The 27522-nt window shown below is 38.9% G+C and overlaps 1 protein-coding gene across 5 annotated transcripts in view; it reads left to right on the top strand.

Annotated features, from left to right (window-relative positions):
• HECTD4 (HECT domain E3 ubiquitin protein ligase 4) overlaps positions 1-27522 on the top strand; it is a 190370-nt gene that overhangs the window by 26197 nt on the left and 136651 nt on the right. For all 5 annotated transcript variants that reach the window (XM_030860500.2, XM_030860498.2, XM_030860497.2 and 2 more), the window contains exons 2-3: positions 22468-22985; positions 27151-27240. In XM_030860500.2, coding sequence (XP_030716360.2) covers positions 22468-22985; positions 27151-27240 — 608 coding nt within the window. The remainder of the gene's footprint in view (positions 1-22467; positions 22986-27150; positions 27241-27522) is intronic.

Below are 27522 nucleotides of genomic sequence, written 5' to 3'. Positions count from 1 at the left end.
CCAGTAGTGGGATTGGTGGGTCGTATGGTAGTTCTATTTTTAGTTTTTTAAGGAACCTTCATACTGTTCTCCATAGTGGCTGTATCAATTTACATTCCCACCAGCAGTGCAAGAGGGTTCCCTTTTCTCCATACGTTCTACAGCATTTATTGTTTCTAGAGTTTTTGATGATGGCCATTCTGACTGGTGTGAGATGATATCTCATTGTAGTTTTGATTTGCATTTCTCTAATGATTGGTGATGTTGAGCATCCTTTCATGTGTTTGTTGGTAATCTGTATATCTTCTTTGGAGAAATGTCTATTTAGGTCTTCTGCCCATTTTTGGATTGGGTTGTTTGTTTTTTTGATATGGAGCTGCATGAGCTGCTTGTATATTTTGGAGATTAATCCTTTGTCAGTTGCTTTGTTTGCAAATATTTTCTCCCATTCTGAGGGTTGTCTTTTGGTCTTGTTTATGGTTTCCTTTGCTGTGCAAAAGGTTTGAAGTTTCATTAGGTCCCATTTGTTTATTTTTGTTTTTATTTCCATTTCTCTAGGAGGTGGGTCGAAAAGGATCTTGCTGTGATTTATGTCATAGAGTGTTCTGCCTATATTTTCCTCTAAGAGTTTGATGGTGTCTGGCCTTACATTTATGTCTTTAATCCATTTTGAGTTTATCGTTGTATACAGTGTTAGGGAGTGTTCTAATTTCATTCTTTTACATGTAGCTGTCCAGTTTTCCTAGCACTACTTATTGAAGAGGCTGTCTTTTCTCCATTGTATATTCTTGCCTCCTTTATCAAAAATAAGGTGCCCATATCTCCATTGTATATTCTTGCCTCCTTTATCAAAAATAAGGTGCCCTTTATCAAAAATAAGGTGCCCATATATATGTGCCCAGGTTTATCTCTGGGCTTTCTATCCTGTTCCATTGATCTGTATTTCTGTTTTTGTGCCAGTACCATACTGTCTTGGTTACTGTAGCTTTGTAATATGATCTGATGTAAGGGAGCCTGATTCCTCCAGCTCCATTTTTCTTTCTCAAGATTGCTTTGGCTCTTTGGGGTCTTTTGTGTTTCTATACAAATTGTGAAATTTTTTGTTCTAGTTCTGTGAAAAATGCCATTGGTAGTTTGATAGGGATTGCACTGAATCTGTAGATTACTTTGGGTAGTATAGTCATTTTCACAATCTTGATTCTCCAATCAAGAACATGGTATATCTCTCCATCTGTTTGTATCATCTTTAATTTCTTTCATCAGTGTCTTATAGTTTTCTGCATACAGGTCTTTTGTCTCCTTAGGTAGGTTTATTCCTAGGTATTTTATTCTTTTTGTTGCAGTGGTAAATGGGAGTGTTTCCTTAATTTCTCTTTCAGATTTTTCATCATTAGTGTATAGGAATGCAAGAGATTTCTGTGCATTAATTTTGTATCCTGCTACTTTACCAGATTCACTGATTAGCGCTAGTAGATTTCTGGTAACAGCTTTAGGATTCTGTATGTATAGTATGATGTCATCTGCAAACAGTGACAGTTTTACTTCTTCTTTTCCATTTTGGATTCCTTTTATTTCTTTTTCTTCTTTGATTGCTGTGGCTAAAACTTCCAAAACTAAGTTGAATAATAGTGGTGAGAGTGGGCACCCTTGTCTTGTTCCTGATCTTAGTGGAAATGGTTTCCAGTTTTTCACCATTGAGAACGATGCTGGCTGTGGGTTTGTCATATATGGCCTTTATTATGTTGAGGTAATTTCCCTCTATACCTACTTGCTGGAGGGTTTTTATCATAAATGGGTGTTGAATTTTGTCAGAAGGTTTTTCTGCCTCTATTGAGATGATCATATGGTTTTTATCCTTCAGTTTGTTAATATGGTATATCACATTGATTGATTTGCGTATATTGAAGAATGGCAGGCAGATTCTTTTTTTTAAAATCATTTATTTATTTTTGGCTGCGTTGGGTCTTTGGTGCTGCGTGTGGGCTTTCTCTAGTTGTGGCGAGTGGCGGCTACTCTTCATTGCAGTGCGCGGGCTTCTCATTGTGGTGGCTTCTCTTGTTGTAGAGCGCAGGCCCCAAGCACGTGGGCTTCAGTAGTTGTGGCACGTAGGCTCAGCAGTTGTGGCTCACGGGCCCTAGAGCGGAGGCTCAATAGTGTGGCGCACAGACTTAGTTGCTCCGTGGCATGTGGGATCTTCCCGGACCAGGGCTCAAACCCATGTCCCCGGCATTGTTAGGCATATTCTTAACCACTGCACCACCAGGGAAGTCCTGGCAGGCAGATTCTTAACCACTGCGCCACCAGGGAAGCCCAAGATGCTTCTTAAGATGTGTTGGAAACACTGGTGTTGTGGTTCAGAATGTGGGCTCTAAGTTTACAGACTGCCTTTTAATCCCAGTTCACCATTTACTAATGAAGTGATTTGGTCATTGGTTTAACCTTCTAAACCAGCCATTTTCCATTCATTCATTTATTTATTGAAGTATAGTTGATTTACACTATTTCAGGTGTACAGCAAGTGTTTCAGTTTATATATATATATATATATACACACACACACACACACACACACATATATACATACACACACACACACACACATATATATATTCTTTTTCAGATTCTTTTCCTTTATAGGTTATCACAAGATATTGAATATAGTTTCCTGTGCTATACAGTAGGTCCTTGTTTTTTAATCTGTTTTCTATATAGTATTGTGTATCTGTTAATCCCAAATTCCCAATTTATCCCAACTCCCCTAAACCAGCCATTTCCTTATCTCATGGGGACAGCACTACTACTTACCTGCCTCATGCTATGATTTTCCAGATTAAGGACCACAGTGAATGGAAACTTTTTGGCACAGCTTCTGGCATGTAAACATTTGGTAAATTTTGTAAATGTAGTTCCCTCACTACCAAACAGTTCTCTTCTGTGAGCTCCTGAACTACAGCTTTTTAGCACCTTTAGGAAAGACATTTGCTTTCTACTCTTTCTAAAATAACTTCTTACAGAGAACTATATTCAATATGCTATGATAAACTATAATGGAAAAGAATATAAAAAAAGAATGTATGGGGATTTCCTGGTGGCACAGTGGTTAAGAATCTGCCTACCAATGCAGGGGACACAGGTTCGAGCCCTAGTCCAGGAAGATCCCACATGCCGTGGAGCAACTAAGCCCATGTGCCACAACTACAGAGCCTGCGCTCTGGAGCCCATGCGCCACAACTACTGAACCCACATGCCACAACTACTGAAGCTCGCATGCCTAGAGCCCATGCTCCGCAACAAGAGAAGCCACCGCAGTGAGAAGCCTGCACACCTCAACGAAGGTAGCCCCCACTCGCCACAACTAGAGAAAGCCCGCACACAGCAACAAAGACCCAATGCAGCCAAAAATAAATAAGAATGTACGTATATGTATAACTGAATCACTTTGCTGTACAGCAGAAGCTAACAACATTGTAAATCAACTATACTTGGATTTTTAAAAGTGAAGAAAGTTTAAAAAAAACTTCTTACAAAAGTAATACATGTCCTCTGGAGAAAATTTGAAAAAGCAAAAGGAAGAAAAATATAAATTACTTGTACTCCATAATTTCATGAATTTACTTCCAGTCTTTGTAGACAAATGTTATAATGTGATTAATATATAACTAGTAATTTTCTTTTGTAAAGTACTTAATTGCCCTTGAATTGCTTATTTTGCTATTTACCTTTGTGTTTCTTATATCATTAAGGTTTTGATTGGTTAGTTTTTGTTTGTTCTTATAGATAGCGTTTAGAGTCTTGTTTATTGTATTTGTATTGTTTGATTGTTTATGATTTTTTCTTAATGCAAAAATTTTGTTACGCAATAGGAAAAACTCGAGATAGTCCAGAGACCTACAGCCATTTTTGTTTCCAGCCTCCTTTCTTTTCTGTTATTACCTATGTGCCTCTGCTGTGTTGAGCTTTTTATGAACTCTGAGTTAAGCTAGGCTTGGAATTTGTATTTTGAACAGAGACATTGCTGTTTTGCTTAGTTTCTTACAGTGTGGCTGTTTACCAGGCCGTGTTCTTTATGCTGAACACTCATCCAAGTTGTTTTAGAAATCACAGGACCAGTTATAACCCCCCTGCAGTTTTGGGTTTACAGCTTCAGTTGTTTCACTAAAGCAGGACATTGTAGGATGCTTCTGTGGCTGTTGATTTTTCTCCATGAAGCCATTAAGAGTTGGAAATGCTTTGGAGTTAAAATTTTAAGTTTTCTCAAGAGTGAAAGTTCTACGTAAATGGAAATCAAAATTTATTACAGAAATTGAAGTGATCTGAAATTGCCTCAGGAATTCTTTGGAGAGATACTTAAGATTCACATTCAGCCCTATTCAAATCCCATTCCATTGTCCCCCTGCCATAATTGGCCTCCTCCAGGCATGTTCATCTCAGCTCTTAGCTTGTTTGTTCATGGAGCCTGAAGATGCTACCTTTAGAAGATGTGTAGTATTGTGTTTTTTTTAAAATTAATGTTGTTATATGCATGTTTTTTTTTAAACATCTTTATTGGAGTATAATTGCTTTACAATGGTGTGTTAGTTTCTGCTTCATAACAAAGTGAATCAGCTATACATATATCTCCATATCTCCTCCCTCTTGCGTCTCCCTCCCACCCTCCCTATCTCACCCCTCTAGGTGGTCACAAAGCACCGAGCTGATCTCCCTGTGCTATGCGGCTGCTTCCTACTAGCTATCTATTTTACATTTGGTAGCGTACGTATGTCCATATATGCATGTTTTTGCAACTTGTTTTTTTCCACTCTGTGTATCTTAGAGCTTAATTCATGTATGTGTGTGTGTATGAATTATATATGTGAATGTGAACTATATTGAGTTGTATATAATTGTATATGAACTGTGTATATATGAATATATGGATTATATATAATTATATTTTATATAATTCATTATTATATATAATTATGTTTTATATATACAAATTGCTTTTTTATTTATATGAATTGCTCAGCTTCGTTCTTTCAAACTTCCTCACAGATTATTTAGCCTTTCTCCTGCTGATAGACATTTTAGGTTGATTCCAGTTTTTCTCCAGTATAATGTTCAATGTCTTTGTACCTCCAAATGTTTCTGAATCCTCACAGTGCTTATCAGTACTTTGTACATTGGAAACCACGTCAGAAATAAAGTTTGTTGAATTGAATTTGAAGAATGTGGATTTATTTATTTATTTATAAAGAGAATTCAGTAGTATTTGTTAAAGTAGCAGTATTATCAAAAATTTGAAGTACAGTTTTGAGAGAATGTCAGTATCACTAGCTACCTATATGCTCTAGGACATCATGCTAGTTGAACCCATTTACAACAAATCTATGTAACAAATATATATATATATATTTTTAATTTTATTTATTTATTTATTTTTGGCTGCATTGGGTCTTCATTGCTGCATGAGGGCTTTTCTCTAGTTGGGGCGAGCGGGGGCTACTCTTCGTTGCTGTGCACGGGCTTTTCATTGCGGTGGCTTCTCTTGTTGCAGAGCACAGGCCCTAGGCACATGGGCTTCAGTAGTTTTGGCACGCGGGCTCAGTAGTTGTGGCTCATGGGCTCTAGAGCACAGGCTCAGTCGTTGTGGCACACGGGCTTAGTTGCTCCACGGCATGTGAGATCTTCCTGGACCAGGGCTCGAACCCTTGTCCCCTGCATTGGCAGGCGGATTCTTAACCACTGCGCCACCAGGGAAGCCCAACAAAAATATTTTTAAACCTAGTTGGCGGTAATTTATTTTCTGTTAAATTTGGTCCAGCACATTTTCCGTGCAATAAAAAAAAAAAAATTAAATGTATTTGGAAGTGATTTTGTCTATAGTTTTAAGAGTTTTAGTGAAATTTGAAAATTGCAGTTACATGATTTTGAAGAAAAAGAATGAACCCCATTTTTCATTTTATCGGTAACCCCTGGGTAGCATGGAATGTTGTAAGTTAAATACACATTGCATTGATGTGGTAAATTGTAGTGTTTTTGAAATAAATTCCAAGATGTAAATTTTTTTTTTTTTTTTTTTTTTTCGGTACGCAGGCCTCTCACTGTTGTGGCCTCTCCCGTTGCAGAGCACAGGCTCCGGATGCTCAGGCTCAGCGGCCATGGCTCATGGGCCTAGCCGCTCCGCGGCATGCGGGATCTTCCCGGACCGGGGCACGAACCTGTGTTCCCTGCATCGGCAGGTGGACTCTCAACCACTGCGCCACCAGGGGAGCCCCCAAGATGTAAAATTTTTAATGCTTCATTTTGTTGTCTGTTTCATTGTTTACTAGAGAAAGGATTTCTTTGGTAAAAAATCATGTTGGAAAGAAAAATTGAACTTTAGATATTTTTTGATGTTTCAGGACGTAAGTATAACATGGTATAACTTGGTATATGTGGCTTTGGCAGCAAAAATTAATCAATCCAAAACCTCACAGAAGCAACTTCTGGCTGTTAAAATCCATAATGCGATAGGTCTTTTTCATGTGTTCCTCCTTTATCATATCTAGGCAAGGACTTAATAACTCAGCAGTGATAATAAAAGTTGCATTAAGAGGGGGAATTTTATGTATTTTGCTGTCATAATTTATAAAACTCTTAGAAAATTGAAGTTGTAGGTTCCAGATAAAGGCCATAAAAAGTGGATTTTTTTCTTATGTTTTTCTGATCATGGGACAGGACCAATAGCTCAGCAATGAATCATCCGTATTTTAGATATCAAAAGTGAAGCTATAGGGCTTCCCTGGTGGCGCAGTGGTTGGGAGTCCGCCTGCCGATGCAGGGGACACGGGTTCCTGCCCCGGTCCGGGAAGATCCCACATGCCGCGGAGCGGCTGGGCCCGTGAGCCATGGCAGCTGAGACTGCGCGTCCGGAGCCTGTGCTCCGCAACGGGAGAGGCCACAACAGTGAGAGGCCCGCCTACCGCTAAAAAAAAAAAAAAAAAGTGAAGCTATAGATTTTGAGCCCATTTAGGTTTTCTAATGTTCAGATGAGAGGAAAATGGACGAGCAAAACTTTGGGGTTGATAGCCCTATGTAATTATTTTGGAAGAGCAATGTTTGACATGTGTAAAATTCTCCAGAAAGTTGCCTTTAGACGTAAATCTTTTTTAGCCAGGAGTTTCTGGATTTGTCCCTGATTTGCTAAGATAGGAGTTGCATATCTAATATGTAATCTAATATGGTTAAGTATTTAATATAGTTAAGCTTTGTGTTACCTTTTTTTTAATAATGATTTTTTTTAAATTAATTTATTTTTGGCTGTGTTGGGTCTTCGTTGCTGTGCGTGGGCTTTCTCTAGTTGCGGCGAGAGGGAGCTATCTTTGTTGCAGTGCGCAGGCTTCTCATTGCGGTGGCTTCTCTTGTTGTGGAGCACGGGCTCTAGGCGTGCGGGCTTCAGTAGTTGCGGCTCACGGGCTCTAGAGTGCAGGCTCAGTAGTTGTGGCGCATGGGCTTAGTTGCTCCAAAGCATGTGGGATCTTCCCCGATCAGGGCTGGAACCCGTGTCCCCTGCATCAGCAGGCAGATTCTCAACCACTGCGCCACCAAGGAAGCCCTGTTACCTTATTTTTTTAGTGGTTTATCCTTATACTCCTTGCTCCCTGCCCCCAACAGCATATTAAGTCTTAACTACAAAAGGTACATTTAATTTTAGCTAGCTGGTTAGTTTTACTGAACATTTGTTCTTTGCAGACTGAGGGAGACAGATGGATTTGAATTCTAAAGTGGAATCTTGATTTAGTAGAAAAAATAGCCAGTAAAGTGATAGACGAGGTTTCCAGGCAGTTTTAATTAGGCGCAGCTGTGAGCAGGAATTGATGAGAAGGGCAAGATTTCGTGGCATAAAAGATGCAGCATTTCTCATGTTTCTTAGAGGTATTTAGGGGTCAGCCATGGTTATCGGTAATTTTTACGGAGTAGTCGTTTGGTGCCTATTCATGTTCTTGCCTACCCCAGCCAAACAATTACAGGCTACAGGTTTAAAATTAATGTCTCTGATCTTATAATCAAAGTATGGATGACACTGATTTCAGCTTCTTTGTTCATGTTGACTAAAGAAGTCATTGGAAGTACCGATCTAGGAGTGTGTTTGCAAACGGTGCCTTATTGTGTCTATTGCTTTCTGTTGTTTGTTTTGTTTTGTTTTGTTGGGCATGTATGTGCACTGTCAGGTAGCATCTTTAGTCATTTGCTCATTCAGTAAATATTTATTGAGCATCTGTCATGTAACAGGTTCTCTGGTGTTTGGGATACACTAGGGAACAAAATAGACAAAGTTGTAAGCCATAATGAGAGAGTTTGAAATAAATTTGAAAAAGATGTTTTTCAACTAATATTAACTAATGTTATTGAGTGCTTACTACATGCCAGGTGCTGTGCTCTGTGCCTTATTTCAGGAGAAAGAATTCAAAACATGCTGAGATTTTAGTGCAGAAGATAAAGAGATGAATGAATATAAGTGTGCACCCTTGAGAAGTTTACAATCTATCAGAATCCCTCTGGTAACAATAATTATCTGTAGAACTTGTATTTTAATTGAGTATATGATTAGAATCCCTCCTGTGCACAATTCTGAGGATTGACAAATTTTGCAAACCGGGACTTCCTATGTCCCTAATGGGAGGTTGTTCGTCACACTCAATGTCAGGTGGCAGTAGTTAGGCTTATTGCATGCATTCAATCAAATGGTTACTATAGAGCAGTATTTTTTCACCCTCAGCTAGATGATTCTCTGCTGCGGGGGCTTCCCTGTACATTGCAGGATGTCTGTCCCTGACCTCTACCCACTAGATGCCAGTAACACCTCTGTACTTGTAACGACCCAAAATATTTGTCGACATTGCCACACATCCCCTGGGAGGCATCAAGAGTCTCTGTCTCCCTAGACAGTCCGCACATCCTCCAGGAGGCAGAGCCAACTGCCGCATCATCCAAAGCTTAGCTTGTGCCACCCGCTCACACTCTTCCTACAAATGGGAAGTGCTTGAGCTACTCACACCTGATACTGGGAATACTCTCGTTAGACTGTGACTGTGTTTCTAGAGAAACCATTAAACCATTATCAGCAGTGGGGATAATGATCTTGGTCTGCTTTACAGAGCTAGAATAAACAGTGGGAATTACAACATTTTCATTATTAAATATATCATGAATTCAAATGGTATATATGGAAGGTATGTATTTTTGGGTAGAACTTTTGAATATATAAATTAAACTAAATTAAAAAAATATATTCTGTTATTCCACCAACCAGTTAAGAAATGGGTCCTTACTAATCCCTTTAAAGACCCCGGTGGCGCAGTGGTTGAGAGTCTGCCTGCCGATGCAGGGGACACGGGTTCGTGCTCCGGTCCGGGAGGATCCCACATGCCGCGGAGTGGCTGTGCCCGTGAGCCATGGCCGCTGAGCCTGCGCGTCCGGAAGACCCCTGCATGCTCCACAATTCAGCCCTCCCTCTCTCCCACGTAGGATACCACTATCTTGAATTTTGTGTTTGTTTTTCTTTTCTGTATTGTTTTATAGTATGCACACAACTCTAAACATTACAGAGCTCAGTTTTGTGTGTGTGTTTTGTTTTGTTTTTTTTTTTGCGATACGAGGGCCTTTCACTGCCGTGGCCTCTCCTGTTGCGGAGCACAGGCTCCGGACGCGCAGGCTCAGCGGCCATGGCTCACGGGCCCAGCCGCTCCGCGGCATGTGGGGATCTTCCCGGACCGGGGCAGGAACCCGTGTCCCCTGCATCGGCAGGCGGATTCCCAACCACTGCACCACCAGGGAATGCCCCAGTTTTGTGTGTTTTAAGACCTTATTATATAAATGTAGTATGCCATATGTAATTCTTGTGACTTGCTTTATTTTCTGCTCCACATGTGTTACATGATTCTTCCATGCTGATGTGTGTAGCTGTACTTCTGTTTTCACTGCTGTGTAATTATATGAATACATCACAGTGTATCCATTTTGTTGATGAATATTTGTTTCCAGTTGTTTTTTTTGTTGTTATTGTAAACAATGTTGCCGTAAATATTCTTGTACTTGTCATCTGGTGTTAATGTGCAAGAGTTTGTGTAGGGAATTACGCAGGAGTGGATTGCTGTATTGTAGGCTATATGCATGGAGCAGGCTGAAGGATGGCCCCTAAAGATAATAGGTCCTAATACCTGGAACCTATAAATGTTACCTTATGTGGAAAGAGGATCTTTGCAGGTGTGATTAAGTTAAGGATCTTGAGCTGGGGAGATGATCCTAGATTATCAGGTGGGCTCTAAATGCAGTCACAAGTGTCCTTAATAGAGGAGAGGCCAACGGAAGTTACACCGAGTATAAGAGGAGAAGGCCCCGTGATCACAGAGGTAGAGATTGAAGTGATGTAGCCACAGCCCAGGATGCCAGCAGGCACCGAAAGATGGAAGAGCCAAGAAACAAACTCTTTCCTAGAGCCTCTGGAGGGAGTGCGGCCCTGCCAGCAACACCTGGAATTTGGCCCAGTGATACTGATTTTAGACTTCTGGCCTCCAGAACTGTGAGAAAATAAATATCTGTTGTTTTAAGCCACTAAGTATGGTGATTTGTCATAGCAGCCACCAGGAGCTAAAACAATTCTTTATTTTTTTTCATCTTCATTTTAACTGGACAATACCAATTGTTTTCTAAGGTGTCTGTACAAATTTATGTTTCCACCAGAAGTGTCTAAGAATTACTATTGTTTCACATTCTTCTCAGTAGTTTGATTCTTTTGCATTTTACCAGGAGATTTTTCTAAGCAATTTTATAAAATGTAGTACAAACTTAAAAAAATTTAGTTCAGAATGCAAAAACAAACAAAAAACTACACTAATGAGAAGGTAAAAATGTTGATATTGAATACTGTAGTAATGTAGAGAAGGGGTTTGGTTAAATTAATACATATGCTACAGATACTGTGTTATATGTATTATTTCTCTTGCCTCGTCTCCTAACCACTAAACTTAATATTTTCTGCACACATTCTTCCTTCTCCTGAAAATAATCCAGTGATTCTTTGGTACTCATTACATGATTTGGCATGCTTTTTAGGTTTCTGTTTGGTTTGTTTCTGTTTTTACTCTATCCCATGTTAAATCTTTTTGGCTAAACATAAGTTGGTAAAATAGTATTTTGTGGGGGGAGGCAGTAACTATAACCTAGCTGCTCAGGAAGATAGTATATTTGTGCATGTATTTTGAGGGAACAGATGTTTAGTCATCAATCCCAGAAAATGTTATCATGCCCTTGTCTCATGAAGTATATTGTTTGATGATAAACATATTGCACATACTAACAATAATTGTACCTTAGGGATGAATTGCATTTGGCACTTTAAAAAGTAATTTTAGGGCTTCCCTGGTGGTGTAGTGGTTGGGAGTCCGCCTGCCGATGCAGGGGACACGGGTTCGTGCCCCAGTCTGGGAAGATCCCACAAGCCGCGGAGCGGCTGGGCCCGTGAGCCATGGCCACTGAGCCTGCGCGTCCGGAGCCTGTGCTCCGCAACAGGAGAGGCCAAGACAGTGAGAGGCCCGCATACCGCAAAAAAAAAAAAAAGTAATTTTAAAATGTATATCCTCATTTGATTAATTTGTTTGTTCTTTTGTTGTGCTCCTTAAGGGTAAGCATTTAAGCAAATATATTAGGAAACTAGATTAATCATAGTTGTTTTTACACACTTTTGAGAGTCTATTAGCAAAATTAAGTTTTTATTAAAGTTTCTATTAGCAAAATTAAGTGGCTAATTGAGGTGATTTAGCTAGTCTTTTTAAAGACTGCTCTCTTTAATAGAATCCTAGCATTTGAAGAAGAAATCCTTGAGTGTCATTTACATTACAGGAACTGTAATAAAGAGCCATCCAGTTTCTTCTTGATTGTGACCAGTGGAGGGGCTCTTAGAACCTCTTAAGCCTTTGGTTTTGGCAAGCTTTTTTTAAAAAAACACTTTTCTCATAAAAATTTGGAAAATTGCCCCAAAATATTGAAGTAGACAGAATTGCATAACGAACCCTTATGTACTCATCACCAACTTCGACAATTTTCAACTCATGGCTGACTTGTTTCACCTATGCTGCCACCTATTTCTCTTTCCCATATTATTCCCATATTATTTTAAAGTAAATCCATGACATCCTATCAGTTTATCCATGAGTATTTCAACATGTATCTAAAAGATGAGGACTCCTTTAAAAAAACATAATCATAATATTTCATATCTTTAAAAATTAACAATATTTCTTTAATATAATTAAATACGCAGTCAGCATTCACATTTCCAATTGTGATTGTGCTAATATTTTTAAAAGGTTGTTTGGATGAGGATATAAATAAGGATATAATGTTTTTGAAACTACATATTACTTCTCCTTCTCTTCTCTTTTTTTTTTTTCCTCTCCCTTGCAATTTATTTGTTGAAGAAAGTTGGTTCTTTGTCCTGTTGAGTTTCCTATGGTCTAGATTATGCTTATTGCACCCCCTTGGCATAGTTTAACATCTTTTTTCTGTCCTCTCTATTTCCTGTAAATTCATATTTGAATCTCACTTCTAGACCACAGTTCCATCATGTTTAAGTTTGTTTTGTTTTTCCTTTATTTTTTGGCAAGATTGCTTTACGGGTGGTGGTGTATATTTTCATCATTAGGCACATAATGTCAGCTTATTTTTGCAGCTGCTAAAGCTCAATGCCTAGATCTAGTACACTGAGATTGCAAAATGGTGATAGCCTGTCATTCCTTCATTTATTAGCTGGAATTCTTCTATACAGAGAAGTTTTCTTTTATCAACTGTTTGCTTACCTAGGTGGACAGGTTATATAAGAAAGGCAGGGTAAATGATTGACTCTTTCCCTATATTAACCAGTTTACCAAAAATAGGGTTGGTTTGCCAACATCCTCCAATGGTGGGTTTTTAAAAAAATATTATAAATTTGTGGATTTAAATGTATTTGATGCGTTTCTGTCCATTGAACTTACTGTCCTTACTGGCTTGGCAGAATTATTGATTTTTAAAATGGACTGTCCTTTTTCCAAAGAAGATATGTGAATGACCTTATGAAAAGATGAAAAGCTTATGAAAAGATGCTCAACATCATTAGCCTTCAGGGAAATGAAAATCAAAACCACATGAGTTACCACTTCAAGACCCCTTGGATGGCTCTAATCAAAAGACAGCTAATAACAAGTGTTAGCAATAATGTGGAGAAATTGAAATCTTTATACATTACTGGTGGGAATGTAACATGGTGCAGCCACTTTGGAAAACAGTTTAACAGTTCCTCCAAAAGGTAAACAGTTACCATATGATTTGGCAGTTTCACTCTTATGTTTTCATCCCTCTTGGTTATAAAGCTATGTCCATACAAAAACTTGTACTTGAATATTCATAGCAGCATTGTTCATAATTGCCAAAAAATGGAAAGAACTTGTGTCCATTAACTGATGAATGGATAAATAAGATATGGTATATATCCATTAAGTGGAATATTATTCAGCAATAAAAAGGAGTGGAAGTGCTGATACATACTACAACATGGACGAATTTTAAACAGTATGCTAAGTGAAAGAGGGCAGTCACAAAATACCCCTCAGTATGATTCCATTTCTATTAAATGTAAAGAAAATAGGTAAATCTATAGCAACAGTAGATTAGTGATTGCCTAGGGCTGAAAGATTTGGAGGGACATGGGGAGTGACTGCTAATGGGTACAGACTTTCTTTTGGAGGTGATGCAAATGTTCTAAAATTGTAATGAATGCACAACTGTCAATACGCTAAAAGCCATTGGATTGTATACTTTAAGTGGATCAATTTCATGGTGTGTGAATTACATTAAAATAAGCCTTTTTATAAAGGTCATTATATTAAAAAAAAAAAAAGGACTACCCAGAGTCATCCAGAGAGCCTGCTTTAGATGCAGATTCCGGGGTAATCCTAGACCTTTTGAAACAATGTTTATAATTGGATCCCAAGAATCTTTTTTAAAGAGTAAATACATCCAGGAATTCTGTTTGAATTATTATCAAGTTGTTTGTTAGGCTGTGCATCCCAGTAACTTCCTGTTTCTGCCTCTCCTGGAGCAATAAGGGACGAGAGTAAGCCTTCCTCTTCCACATGACAGCCCTTGAAACTTATGAAGGCAGCTCCCCCTTCCAACTCACCTTTGTAGGCCACGCATCCCTAGTTCCTTACCATTTCTCATGTGACGTGATTGCCAGATTAGTCAAATCACCTCTTCTGGACACCCAGTCTGTTTAAGACCTTTTAAAATGAGGTACTTTGAACAGGATATTCCAGTTATAGTTTGACCATTGCAGAATATAAATGGGATTATTACCTCCCTTGCTTCTGACACTGAAATTCTACTAATGTATTAAGATTATATTAACATTTTTAAAAATGGTGGTGGCTCAAATGAAGCATGTGTTTAATTCAAACCTCCTTTACCCCACCCTCAGCACTCCCAGGTTTTATCTAGTTGGGTCTTCCTTATAGGGTTATCTGGAAAAGTTCCCTTTCTTAGTGGTGACCTGGTCCAAAATAAGGAAGCATCTTTAATGTCCTAACAATTATTTAGCAGTTTCAAGTTTTTCAGAGCACTCCCTATACATTATTTCCTTTGACCTTAACAGTGTAAACCCGTCATTTTATAGATGTAGAAACACAGACTGAGAGAATTTAAGTAAAATGCATAAGGGGAGAGTTATTTGCAGAGGCTGGGCTAGAAACTAGTTTCCTTAACTCAGTGGTTTGTAATCTTGGCTGCACATTGCATTCACCTGTGGAGTTTAAAAAAATACAAAAACGAAAACTAGGTTCCATCCCTAGATATTTTGAGTTAATCGAGTTGGGGTGGGACCTATTCGGTATTATTTAAAAGCTCTCAAGGCAGTTCTAATGTTTAGCCAGGGTTGAGCAACTGCCCTAACTCATATCCTCATGTTCCCTTCCCTGTCACATATATTTTCTTCATCTAATTGAAATAGTCTTACGTGGAAGAGGAAGAATTATTTTCCATTGCTCCAGAAGGCAGAATCACAATTAGTCCAAGTGAGAGAAGGTTACTCAGATGTACAGTGGGAACCAGATGTACATCTTAAGAGAATTATTCTTGGAATTTATGTATCTTCTTATTCATTAATTTATCAAACTTTTATTTGCCAGACACTGTGCTAAGCTCTGGGGGTACAAATATGAATAAGACATGGTCTCCCCCTTTCAGAGCTCACAGTTGAAAGGGGGGATAGATTTAAATAACATTATAGTAGAGTGCGGTATGTGTTACACATATTGGGAGCTCTATAATTTCCTTCTTTGTTATATTTTTGTATTTGTAAATTGTCAACAGTGATTTTCTTACTAAGATATATTTATGCTAAGCATTTGGTGAATATGTCACAATGATAGTCTTTACATTAAGTACGTAATTCAAGCAATAACAGGTAAAGTTAGTCCTTGCATAGATATCTTTTTTTAAATACTCCTAATAATAAAATTTATAGTGTTGAAACCATTTTGAGAGTTCATTTCTACATCTTTCTCCAAATTTTATTTTGTTGATTACTAAGCATAGGAAGATGATCTGTATTGGCTTTGTCAAGATATTGTGTTGGTGAAAAAAATGATTTTGTAACAGAGAAATTTTTAGATTTGAACTCTATGCCTCAGATCAGCTTTGAAGAATCACTCTATATACCACTCACTACATTTCCTTTATGGACATCATTTATTAAAAACAAATCATTGATACATTTCCTATTGAAATACCAGACACATTTATCCTTAGAGTTTGTATCTGACCCTCTGATAGAGGTATCTGACCCTCAGATAGAGGTATATCCTGGACAATACGGGAACACCAAAAAGTTATTCTGGGGAGGGGAAGAGGGTGGAAGAAAAGAGGGAGGAAATCAGAGTTTTTCAAAGTTGGCGGTGGAGCAGAGCTGGGTTCTGAATGATAGGTAGGATTTAGACTGAGTGGTATGGACATTCAGGCCACATCAGCAGGGAGATGGAAAAATGGGACCCTGATCATGGAACGTGACAAAAGATGAAAACTGGGCAGGGACAGGACAAGATGGAACTTCTATGAAAAAGAATCTGAACAGTGATTTCTTATATGTGGGAGTCCTCAGAGTCCTAACAATCCTGCTCTCAAAAGCAGTTGGACAGAGATCTGGGAAAAATCACCATGTGCTGGAGAAAGCTTTATAAGGGCTGAGCCACAGCTAATTAGTCTGGTGACAAGTCAGGGTCCACTCCTAGTTTTGGCACCAAGCTAGGGGCTAAAACTCGTGAGTTAAAGTGTGAAGTTTAATTGTGGTTATCATTTAAGACCCTTAAAGCCCCTTTTATTTTATTTTATTTTTTTAAACATTTTGAAAAATTTTATTCATTTTTGGCTGCATTGGGTCTTCGTTGCTGCACGCGGGCTTTCTCTAGTTGTGGCGAGTGGGGGCTACTCTTCGTTGTGGTGCACGGGCTTCTCATTGCAGTGGCTTCTCTTGTCGCGGGGCACGGGCTCTAGGCGCGTGGGCTTCAGTAGTTGTGGCTCGCGGGCTCTAGAGCGCACGCTCAACAGTTGTGGTACCCATGTGTAGTTGCTCCCCAGCATGTGGGATCGTCCCTGACCAGGGCTCGAACCCATGTCCCCGGCATTGGCAGGTGGATTCTTAACCATTGAGCCACCAGGGAAGTCCAACACCCTTTAAAAAAAATAGGTGATGTTGAGAGTTTGAACATGTATTTCCAAGATTGGATAAGGTCATGCAGCTTCAGGGTCTAATTTAATTGATAAGGGATCCACTCTTGATTTAGGCTTTCGTTTTAGAGGTAGAATTCCATCCTTCTATTCGTGATTCATTTACTTTGTTCACATGAAATCTTTCTGATCTTTGAGTTGCCATATGCAATTCAATTTGGCCATGATTGCCATCTTCATAATGTAAAAATGGTAGGAAAATCTGTAGAAGGGTTTAAAAACTCACTCTAACATTTGAGAGGGTTTCGGTATTCTATAGACTCTACTGAAAAGTTTTGTCCTGGGCTTGTGAGTCTGGCCAGTTGATCTGCTTTGGAATAATCCAGGTATAAATTCCTTTTATGCTGACAGGTTCATATAATGAATTGAATCAGTTAATGTACCATACTAGAGAGTATAGTAATTTATTTGGAGCTTGAGTGATCCTGAGTTTTAAATATCATTTCTTTTTGGAGAGTGAAACGTTTTATTGTTTACTGATAGTTCCCAGCATCTGTGGTGGTCTGTCCCATCCCACCACCAGTCCTTCAGTGAGAGAAACTGCTGCCAAAATTCAATAGATGGGACTAGTGAATTGATTTAAGGAAAGCACTTCCTATGGTACTTGTGATTGTTCTTTGTCAGATATGTCCCCCAAATGTTGATTATATCAATTGTGTCACTATTTGTTTGACTAGCAGTTATTTAAAGGTAGTGTTTGCTTCTGTAAAATACCGGCTCTAGTTAAGACTGCTTTTCTTCAATATAAACTATTCAACTTGTCATCACTATTTCTTTTTTTTTTTAAACAGAGGAAAAAAACCCTCATGTTTCTATTACCACAAATACCAATGACATTTCAAAATTGAATAAGCATGTTTTACATAGTCCTTTTTATGGGGCATATACAGTTTTGTTTTTTTTTCCGGTACGCGGGCCTCTCACTGTTGTGGCCTCTCCCGTTGCGGAGCACAGGCTCCGGACGCGCAGGCTCTTCGGCCATGGCTCACGGGTCCAGCCGCTCCACGGCATGTGGGATCCTCCCGGACCGGGGCATGAACCCGTGTCCCCTGCATCGGCAGGCGGACTCTCAACCACTGCGCCACCAGGGAAGCCCCATATACAGTTGTTATGCTCCTTTTTATTGTGTAGTTTTAATTATTTTTTATTTATTGCATAATATTCCATTGTGATATGTTATAATTTAATTGAACCCTTCTGAATATTGAGATTGCTTCCACTTTTTCCACTATAATAAGACTGCAGTGAAAATCTCTGTGCATTTTTATTTCTGGAATGTTTCTTCAGGATAAATTCTTGAAAATGGGATTACTTTCTGTTTCTTTCAGAGGTAGGAGATAATATATCTTTTAGTGTCTATCTTGACCCTTTTAGAGGATTACATCTCTGCTATTCTGAAGAGCAAAGTAGATGGAAATTGAGATTAACATTTAGGGGAATATTGTAGTTCATTCCCTAATCTTGATTTTTCTACTAATTATTAGTCTAGTTAATTTCCTTATGCGTTTATACAGTATTCTCTATTACTTGAAAAGCCTCTATATTCTTATTCTCCCTACCATATTTACTTGAAATGCATGTTGGCGTTTTACATTTCTCATCATGGCTGACAGGTATATGTTCTGTGTTTTCCCAAATGAAAAAAAAATTGGCTAAAAGATGATCCTCTATACTTCTTTTTTTTTTTTTTTTTTTTTTTGCCGTACGTGGGCCTCTCACTGTTGTGGCCTCTCCCATTGCGGAGCACAGGCTCCGGACGCGCAGGCTCAGTGGCCATGGCTCACGGGCCCAGCCTCTCTGCGGCATGTGGGATCCTCCCACATGGGAGGCGCAAACCCGTGTCCCCTGCATCGGCAGGCGGACTCTCAACCACTGCGCCACCAGGGAAGCCCTATAGTTCTTTTTTTTAAAAATATTTATTTATTATTTATTTGGTTGCACCAGGTCTTAGTTACGGCAGGCGGGTTCCTTAGTTGTGGCACATGGGCTCCTTAGTTGCAGCTTGCAAGCTTCTTAGTTGTGGCTCGCTGGCTCCTTAGTTGCAGCATGTAGGCTTCTTAGTTGTGGCATGCATGTGGGATCTAGTTTGCTGACCAGGGATCAAACCGGGGACCCCGGCATTGGGAGCGCAGAGTCTTAACCACTGCACCACAGGGGAAGTCCTGATCCTCTGTACTTCTTATGTCAAATATTGGAGTCTTGTTCAAAGCCAGATTTAGCTGGCAAAGAATATTTTGCCTACCTTCTCTTAGCTTTCCAGAATGATTGTTGTTTAGCTTAAAAATATGTATGTCATGTATGATAAAATTATATTAAGGCTACGAATTGCTTTGAGTGTCGTTCCCTTAATCGGGGTGACTTCAGCATTATCACCAAAGTACAGTTAGCAAACCTGTCTTCTGATTAAGGGTGACAGGGATCTTCCCTTTTCCTTAAATAGCCTTTTTCCTTTTTAAAGAAAAAGTATTAATTTTATAATGACATTACAGTCTTTTATCTTGGTCAAGAGCCATTACTAAGAGCAGTGGTTTTATATGAGGATATGAGACAAATCATTTAATATTCATAAATACCAGAATAGTTCCTCCATAGCTGACTTACTAAAACCCAAAGGTATGATATCTTTATAAAATGATTTTAGGCCATGACCTTCAAACTTTAGAATTCTTAAAAACAGCAGCATATCAGACAGTTCTTAGTTTTCATAAGGCCATTGAAATGGATAATGCTGAGTAATCTAATGGATTTCTGAAAGCATAGTGTGCTTTAGATACTGTTAAATCAATAAACATAACAGTCACTTAAGCGTGTATATTATATAATATTTTGTTAATTATATTATAACTCAAATCCTTTCAGAATATTTGTCTTTCAAGTGGAATGCCAAAAATATAACTGAAGTGCTTGTAAAAATAGAACCATCAGAAAAATACAGAAGTATAGTATATATTTTTTCAGATAATCTTAATATTTGGAGTTAGCTACAGATTCTGTCATATACATCATTTTATGAACCATGAAGTATCGTATTTCAGAAGCACTTATGTTTGAGATTGGTAATAAAACTAAATATCTGGGTTTAATATTACTGAATTGTTCTTTGATTCTTGTGTCCAATAAAAGCCTGTATTGAATTTTTTAGTAGTTGCTTCATATAACATAAGTTGCCGCTCAGTGTAGCATAAGTAAAAATGTATTTGGAGCACATATGTATTTAATTAATTAATTTAAAAATAATTTTTTTAAATTAATTAATTAATTTATCTTTGGCTGCGTTGGGTCTTCGTTGCTGCGCCTGGGCTTTCTCTAGTTGTGGTGAGCGGGGGCTACTCTTCGTTTTGGTGCGCGGGCTTCTCATTGCGGTGGCTTCTCTTGTTGCAGAGCACAGGCTCTAGGTGCAAGGGCTTCAGTAGTTGTGACACGCAGGCTCTAGAGCACAGGCTCAGTAGTTGTGGCACATGGGCTTAGTTGCTCTGTGGCATGTGGGATCTTCCCTGACCAGAGCTCAAAGCTGTGCCCCCTGCATTGGCAGGTGGATTCTTAACCACTGCGCCACCAGGAAGTCCATATATGTATTTTATATCAAAGAGTTGTATTGGGTAGAGATCACAAAATCAGTATTGAAAAGCATTTAAAAAAATGCAACAAAATTTATTTGTTTAGATCTTCATACCTTGAGATAATCAAATTTAAAATTTTTTCATTTTTCACAACATTAAAAGTATCTCAGTCTTTGGTTGTTGATCGTAATGGTGGAAGCTGGTTACTGACTTTTTTGGGGAGTGATCTTAAAAAAAAAAAAAAAGGTAATCTAGCTTCCTTAGATACAATTACTTAAGGGTAGATGGTTGCCCTTGAAATGTGATCGTTTTTAAAGGAATTTGGAGTTATTTTATCTGCTGTCATGCAAAAAATAATCAAAAGGGTAATTTGTGTTTGATGAATCGAGACAAAAGGGTAGGGAAATACAATTTGTATGACTTAATGATAAAGGACATTTAATCAATCATTATTTGATACTGTTGTATTAAAAACTAAATTAAAATGTCCTTAGTTCTTATTTTTAATAATATAATTTGCAATATTGCTTTGCCCAATGATACCTAGTTGAATACAACCATAGCCTGATTAGAACTGTTTTAAATTTTATTTTAAAATTGTCATATGGTAGAATTGACCTTTTTTGGGGGAGTGGGTGTGCAATTCCATGAATCTTAACACATGTATAGATTCACGTAACCACCAGCACAATCAGGATATAGAACAGTTTGTTTGCCTCCTCAAACTCCCTCATACTATCCCTATATAGTCACACCCTGCCTGTACCCCAGCCTCTGGCAACCACTGATCTGTTCTCTATCACTATAGATTTTTTTTTTCCAGAAAGTCATATAAATAGAATAATGCAGATGGAACCTTTTGAAATTGACTTCTTTCACTCAATAAAATGCCATTGAGATTCACTGAGGTGGTAGATATCACTGGTTCATTTCTTTTTATTGCTATGTTGTTGGTTGAAATTTTATGGCATTTGGATATTATTTCTGATCTCACACACTAGGACTGAAGTTTGAATTGGTTACTTTTTAAAACAATGAATATTTTTTCAAATCAGTTAAATGAGATACATACGTAGTTAATTTTTTGAATTGGAATTTGTTTTCAAACTGAACATTTTTTCAGTTCAGTTTAGCGACTTGCATGTATAGCTAAGCTAGGCAGCTACAGGGTTTACATTTCTCTGGAAGTTCTTGTTGTTTTATTGGGCTAACAGTTTTAAGGGCAAAATTTGAGATTAAAAAAAATATTTTGCAGGTTTATGAGAGAAATAAAGTGACCTATGACCCTTTAAAATTTCAGTGCCAATGACTTGACAGAATTTTCTTTGCTTTTATTCCAAGCCTCTCCCCACCCTGACTTTCTGGTCTACTGAGAACCAGACACCTCTGGCGCCTGATAATCTGTTTTAATGTGCTTGTTCCAAGAGTGGCCTCTTATTTGTTGGTTACAACAGTCTGTTCATTTTAACTTAGTCACACTTGTATGCGTAAATTATTTGCATCATGAATTTAGTTTGATTCTTTATCTTCATAGCTGTTTCCTTTCCTAGTTGATTGAGGATTTAATGGTTTTATCATTTCCCCAGCTGCTGAAAATCTCAAGGAGGTCTCCTGATACTTGTATGTTCTTGGTGAGAAAATAGGGGTGGATCCATTATCAGTATGAACTGGATAAATCTATACCATGTCACCAATTGAAAGAGTGGATTAGCAGTAGTAAGAATGGAGTGTTCTTCAAAATCAAAGAATAATAAATAATCATTTATTAGTTGGTATATTAGATCTTGAAGATGAAACTTGTTCTGTTTTCACTGACAACCTACCTGGTAATAGAAGTTAGAGACATAGATTTATAACCTGAGCATTGAATAAATATTTACACCTCAACTTTCTAAAATAAGCTACTCAAATTAACTTTTGACCTCCACACTTAATTATTTTCATGATTTGGGTTCTAATCTCACTTTTAATAGGAGCATTAGCAGAAGTGCCAAGGAGAAAAATCTCTATCAGCAACCTGGCTTTGGCCACAATTAAAAGATTTTTTGATGTGGACCATTTTTAGATACCATTGGATAGATTTGCTTCCATAGATGAGAGCAGTGGTGAAAGCAATACATACCAACTTTTCTATTGGTTCTTTCCCTAGATTTTAACATTTGAGACCAAGAATCCGACGGAATTAGCAGAACGTTTGCGCTCTGTTTGTGGGAATCAGAGCAATGCGTATGCCCGCCTGCTGGAATACCGCCTGAATGCCTTGCGAGGACTGTGGAATGCCCAGCGCCAGCTGGCCTTGGAAGAACAGCATGAAAGGGAAAGTTCAGGTGACGAAGAAACTTTGGCCCTGCTCAAACGCCAGGGCTTGTTGCAGCAACCCGAGCAAGCTCCCTTCACGTCAAGGATGGGGCTCCTGCTGGTCTTCCCCCTTATTCAATCCCAGAGTAGAACAGACCCCTCTCTCTGTAACATAACTGCTGAGGTGCTATTGAACTGCCTTCGCGACTGCCAGCCTTTGAGCTTGACCAAGGAGCCTGCTGACTGTCTGAATGGAATCGAAACTTTGCTGTGCTCTTGGCTAGAGGAGACTTCTGACACAGGCCGACACATCCCACATAAGCAAAAAGAAAATGCTGCTGCTGCCCTGGTGGCTTTGGCATGTGCCAGGTAAGGAAAATCAAAGGTGCCAACTGGTGACCTTGTGATGGCTGCTTCCTGGGTTGGGTGAGTGAATAAGAGGGCAAGCGTATTTGTTGGAAGTCTCAACATTCAGAAGTCCTTCTTCGTTTTCAGTATTGAATTTTGCAGCCTTGACAATGCATAAGATGCTTCCACCAAAACTTGGTACCAGGAGCTGGAGTTGAAACCCAAGTTCAAGTTTTTGCTTTCTGTTATACCATGATAACAGCTTAAACAGTTTAAAATGGAGAATCAGCACTTGCCATTGTCTACTCACCCTTAGATGGTTACTGTTTTACATCAGGTAGTTAGTAGAGGATGTTGTATCTGTATTTCTCCTGGAAGGACAGTCAAAAAATATGTAGAGCTTTTAATTTTTTTTTCCTGCATGTCTGTAAGGAGTATGTCAGTGAGTGAATGGGTTATTACTCACCTGAACTCAGTCACACAGACTTGGTCACAAATTATATTTCTGGACCTTGACGCTTGGCTCCATCAATGTAACTGAAAGATCTCTCTGTGTGTAGCAAGATTTAATAGTGTACTGTCCTTCATTTGTAAGTTGATGTTACTGATGTACTGTCAATAGGAAATGTGCTTGGAGTTACTTTTCCAGGAGAGGATTTCTTACATTCTCCTGCCCAGTAAACTGTATGATCACTCTCACATATTTGTGAGAAAAAGTTTCACTACCTTTGCTTTCTTCTAACCTAATTGTCTAGGGACCAATTAGGACCACGGTCTGATAGATTAGTGTCACTAATCTCTCTCCCTTCATAATTTTTTCTTTGATTGAGTTATTCCTTTTGTTAGCAAAGAGAATGTGGAAAAGTTCTTCTTGGAGGATTATGAAGTTCCTAGCTATAAGACTCCTTTCCCTATTTTTATGGTTTCAAAGTTGACCTTCAAATGGTTGAATCTGAAGCTATTTTTAAGGCACAATGGCAGCAGCATTTATTGTCAGTTTCTTTGCCCTCAGCAAACTGTCATAGCCTAGTTTTAGATCCTTGAAGACTGTGGTTGATTATGGAAATCCTGACATGAGCTTAATTCTGGAGACATTATTGGGTGGTACTGAAATAAGTTTCCCTGTAAAGGCTTTATATTGGACTGATTTATTTTTTTTGGATATGCAGAAGACAGTTTTGAGCCCTAAATAGATTTGTTATTAATGCAAAAGTCCTACTTTGGGAAATTTTGCTTTTAGATAGTCCTATCTTTAGACAGATTTAGGATGTTTGGAATAATTATCAACTCTTTTTTTGTGTGTGTGTGTGTGTGATATGGGGGCCTCTCACTGTTGTGGCCTCTCCTGTTGCGGAGCACAGGCTCCGGACGCACAGGCTCAGTGGCCATGGCTCATGGGCCCAGCCGCTCCGCAGCATGTGGGATCTTCCCGGACTGGGGCACGAACCCGTGTCCCCTGCATCGGCAGGCGGACTCTCAACCACTGCGCCACCAGGGAAGCCCAATTATCAACTCTTTAGTTTCAAATGTTTTTAATGAACATGGGATCATAAAACTCACTTTTTTATTATGTACCCTAATTTAGTCTGAACCAAGAGAGAGTTATTGAAATCGCTTCAGGTACTTGAGATTCCAAATTCCGTTCAGCAGAAACGTTGAAATGAGTGTTTTTTATTTTCTTCTTCTTGGGTGTGTATTTTTGTTTTTGTTTTAGATGGTACCTACATTATTGCTAATATTAACACCTTGTTCTGGACTTTATTTACCTCAGTCACATACTTTTCAGTGTTAGATCATCTCCTTTAATGAAGTTATTTAGGAGCATATTATTGAACTTTTGAGATTGATGCTCTCAAAGACAGAACAGTGTTTCCAAAAAAATATTTTGAAGATGTTCATTCATTTCAACCAACTAACATTTATTGAACATATCTGATGTGCCAGGAACCTTGCTAGGTCTTAGGGAAATAATGACTCATGGTGACTCATGGTCTCTAATCTTACAGTTGAGTGGATTTCATTTTGTCAGTCATTATTGCTCATTTACCACGTGCAAGAGACTCTACTAGGCAGTGCGGATACAGCAGTGAGCAAGGTAAATGGTTCCTAAAATTGCAAGGTTTACATGAGACTGAGAGAGTCAGACAACTAGCAACAAATGCATATATAAGATAATTTCTGAGAGGGATGTTCACTGTAAGAAGACAAATCAAGATATTTTAATCATAGAGAATGACTTAAGTGGAGGTGGGGGCCAGCATTAGCTAGAGATAACAGAGAAGGCCTTACTGAATAGGAGACATTTGAGCTGAGGCCTAGATGATGAGAGCCAGCCAGCCATGCAAAAAAGCCAGTGACAGGGAGTTCCAGGCAAGAGGAGCAGCAAGTGGCACAAATCTGATCCTCTTTCTGTGCTTGGGGTAGGACAGCAAAGTGAGCAGGGTGGCTGGAATGCAATGGTAGCAGGAGAGGGGCAGGAGATGAGAGTCCAGACCGTGTAGGGGCTTAGGAGCCACGGAAGGCGTTTCAATTTTACTATTTATTTATTTAGGCTGTGCCAGGTCTTAGTTGCAGAATGAAGGACCTTTTTAGTTGCAGCATGCAGACATAGTTGCAGCATGCATGTGGGATCTAGTTCCCTGACTAGGGATTGAAGCCGGGCCCCTTGCATTGGGAGCATGGAGTCTTACCCACTGGACCACCAGGGAAGTCCCTAAATTTTACTCTTAAAATCTGAATCTGGCAGCTAATAATATCTTATATTTGGTTTAATGTCTTAAATGTTCCATTGTGCCTTTGCCCCTTTCTTTTAACCTCGTTGTACCCCAGGGAGGTATCCTTATTGGACAGATGAAGAAGTAAAAACCCATAGGAATTTGGTAACAGGACTGAGATGGTGCCGCTGGTGAGTGGCAGAGCCGGGTTTCAGAGCCTGTGGGTCCTGACTCTCAACTTGTGCTTTTATACTGTGTCTCCTGCCTCCCTGCCTTATATGGTTCTTTGGTTTTGATTCTTTGAACACCAGAGATAGTGAAAGGGGCAATTAAGAGGAGGACTCGGGCTTCCCTGGTGGCGCAGTGGTTAAGAATTCGCCTGCCAATGCAGGAGACACGGGTTCGAGCCCTGGTCCGGGAATATCCCACGTGCTGCGGAACAACTAAGCCCGTGTGCCACAACTACTGAAGCCCGTGCGCCTAGAGCCCGTGCTCCCAACAAGAGAACCCACCACAATGAGAAGCCTGCACACCACAACCAAGAGTAGCCCCCACTTGCTGCAACCAGAGAAAAGCCCACGTGCAGCAACAAAGACCCAATGCAGCCAAAAATAAAAAATAAATAAAATTAAAAAAAAAAAAAAAAAAGGAGGACTCTAGGCCTTCTTGGTCCTGTGTTAGGTATTCCATTTCTTTTTGGGGTTTAGGCACATGATACCTAGCAATTAAAGACTTGGCTAAGAGAATAAGGTAGCAATCTGAAGTCAGCCCATCTGATACTGGCGATCGTTTAGCTCAGGAAATGTTCTTGTGGTGATTTATACTTGGGATCTGGCCAGGTAAGTCTCGTGCATCTTAAAATCACCTTCTTTTAGATCCTGCTGACCAAAGTATAGACTTCCCAGAGCCTCAAGCTTTGGGAACCAAAAGGAAATTGGGTCTTAGTGAGCTCTGCAAGCATTACGGTCACATACTGCACAGCAGGGGAAAGCAGAAGGGACACCTCTCAGCACAAAGTATTAATTTTTGAATGTTTTCCTCTTCAGTCATATTTAATGTGTGAGATGTTTATGTAAAATGGATGAACTTAACAAAGAGATTAAGAAATTAAGCCTAGAAATACTGCTACACTTTTAAATATAACCTTTTCCTATGAAATACCTCCTTCAGCTAGAGATCAACTTGATGATGAAACAGTATCAGGCATAATAGCCACACATTCTTTGTGCTTGAGCTTTATGTTTTGAACTTTTATGTTAGGGGAACATTATTTACCTTTGCAAATACAAGAAGAATATCATAACTGGCATGGTAAGAATCACGTCTATTTTGACATTTTGTACAACACATCTACTGATTGGCAGAAGCAGACTCAATTTGGAAGCTCCCCGTGTGGTTAATAAAATTGACATTAACAACCTTATTTGACGTTTCAGTTGTGACGATTTTCTGTTCCTTCCTTTTATTTTTAGGGGATCATTGAAAACTTTTGTTCATACAGTCCATCTATTACAGAAGCAGACAGATCTAGGGTCCCTGCCTGTAGCCGATGTGCTGTATAGGTAAGTTGTCACTTTGGATCCTCACCCTCCTTCTACACAAGGGAGCCTTGTGCATAAAAGCTCTTTTAATAAGTAAATTGCTAAACTTTTTTTTAATCAATTAATGACTCATTTTTAAATAAGTATGTTATTTTCATCTTAAGTAAGAATTTTGTTTCTTTCCTTCTTGGAAGGTGTTCCTAGAGCATGTTATTTTTCATTTTTTAATTTTTGTGGTAAAAAAAATGCAATAGCTTGTCATGAATTCTTATTGTAGGTTTCAAGATAATAAGATGTTAAGGT

The sequence above is a fragment of the Globicephala melas genome, chromosome 13, assembly GCF_963455315.2.
Source record: "Globicephala melas chromosome 13, mGloMel1.2, whole genome shotgun sequence".
NCBI lineage: Eukaryota > Metazoa > Chordata > Mammalia > Artiodactyla > Delphinidae > Globicephala > Globicephala melas.
The sequence above is the reverse complement of the archived record's forward strand: the minus strand, read 5'-3'. Positions and strand labels throughout refer to the sequence as shown.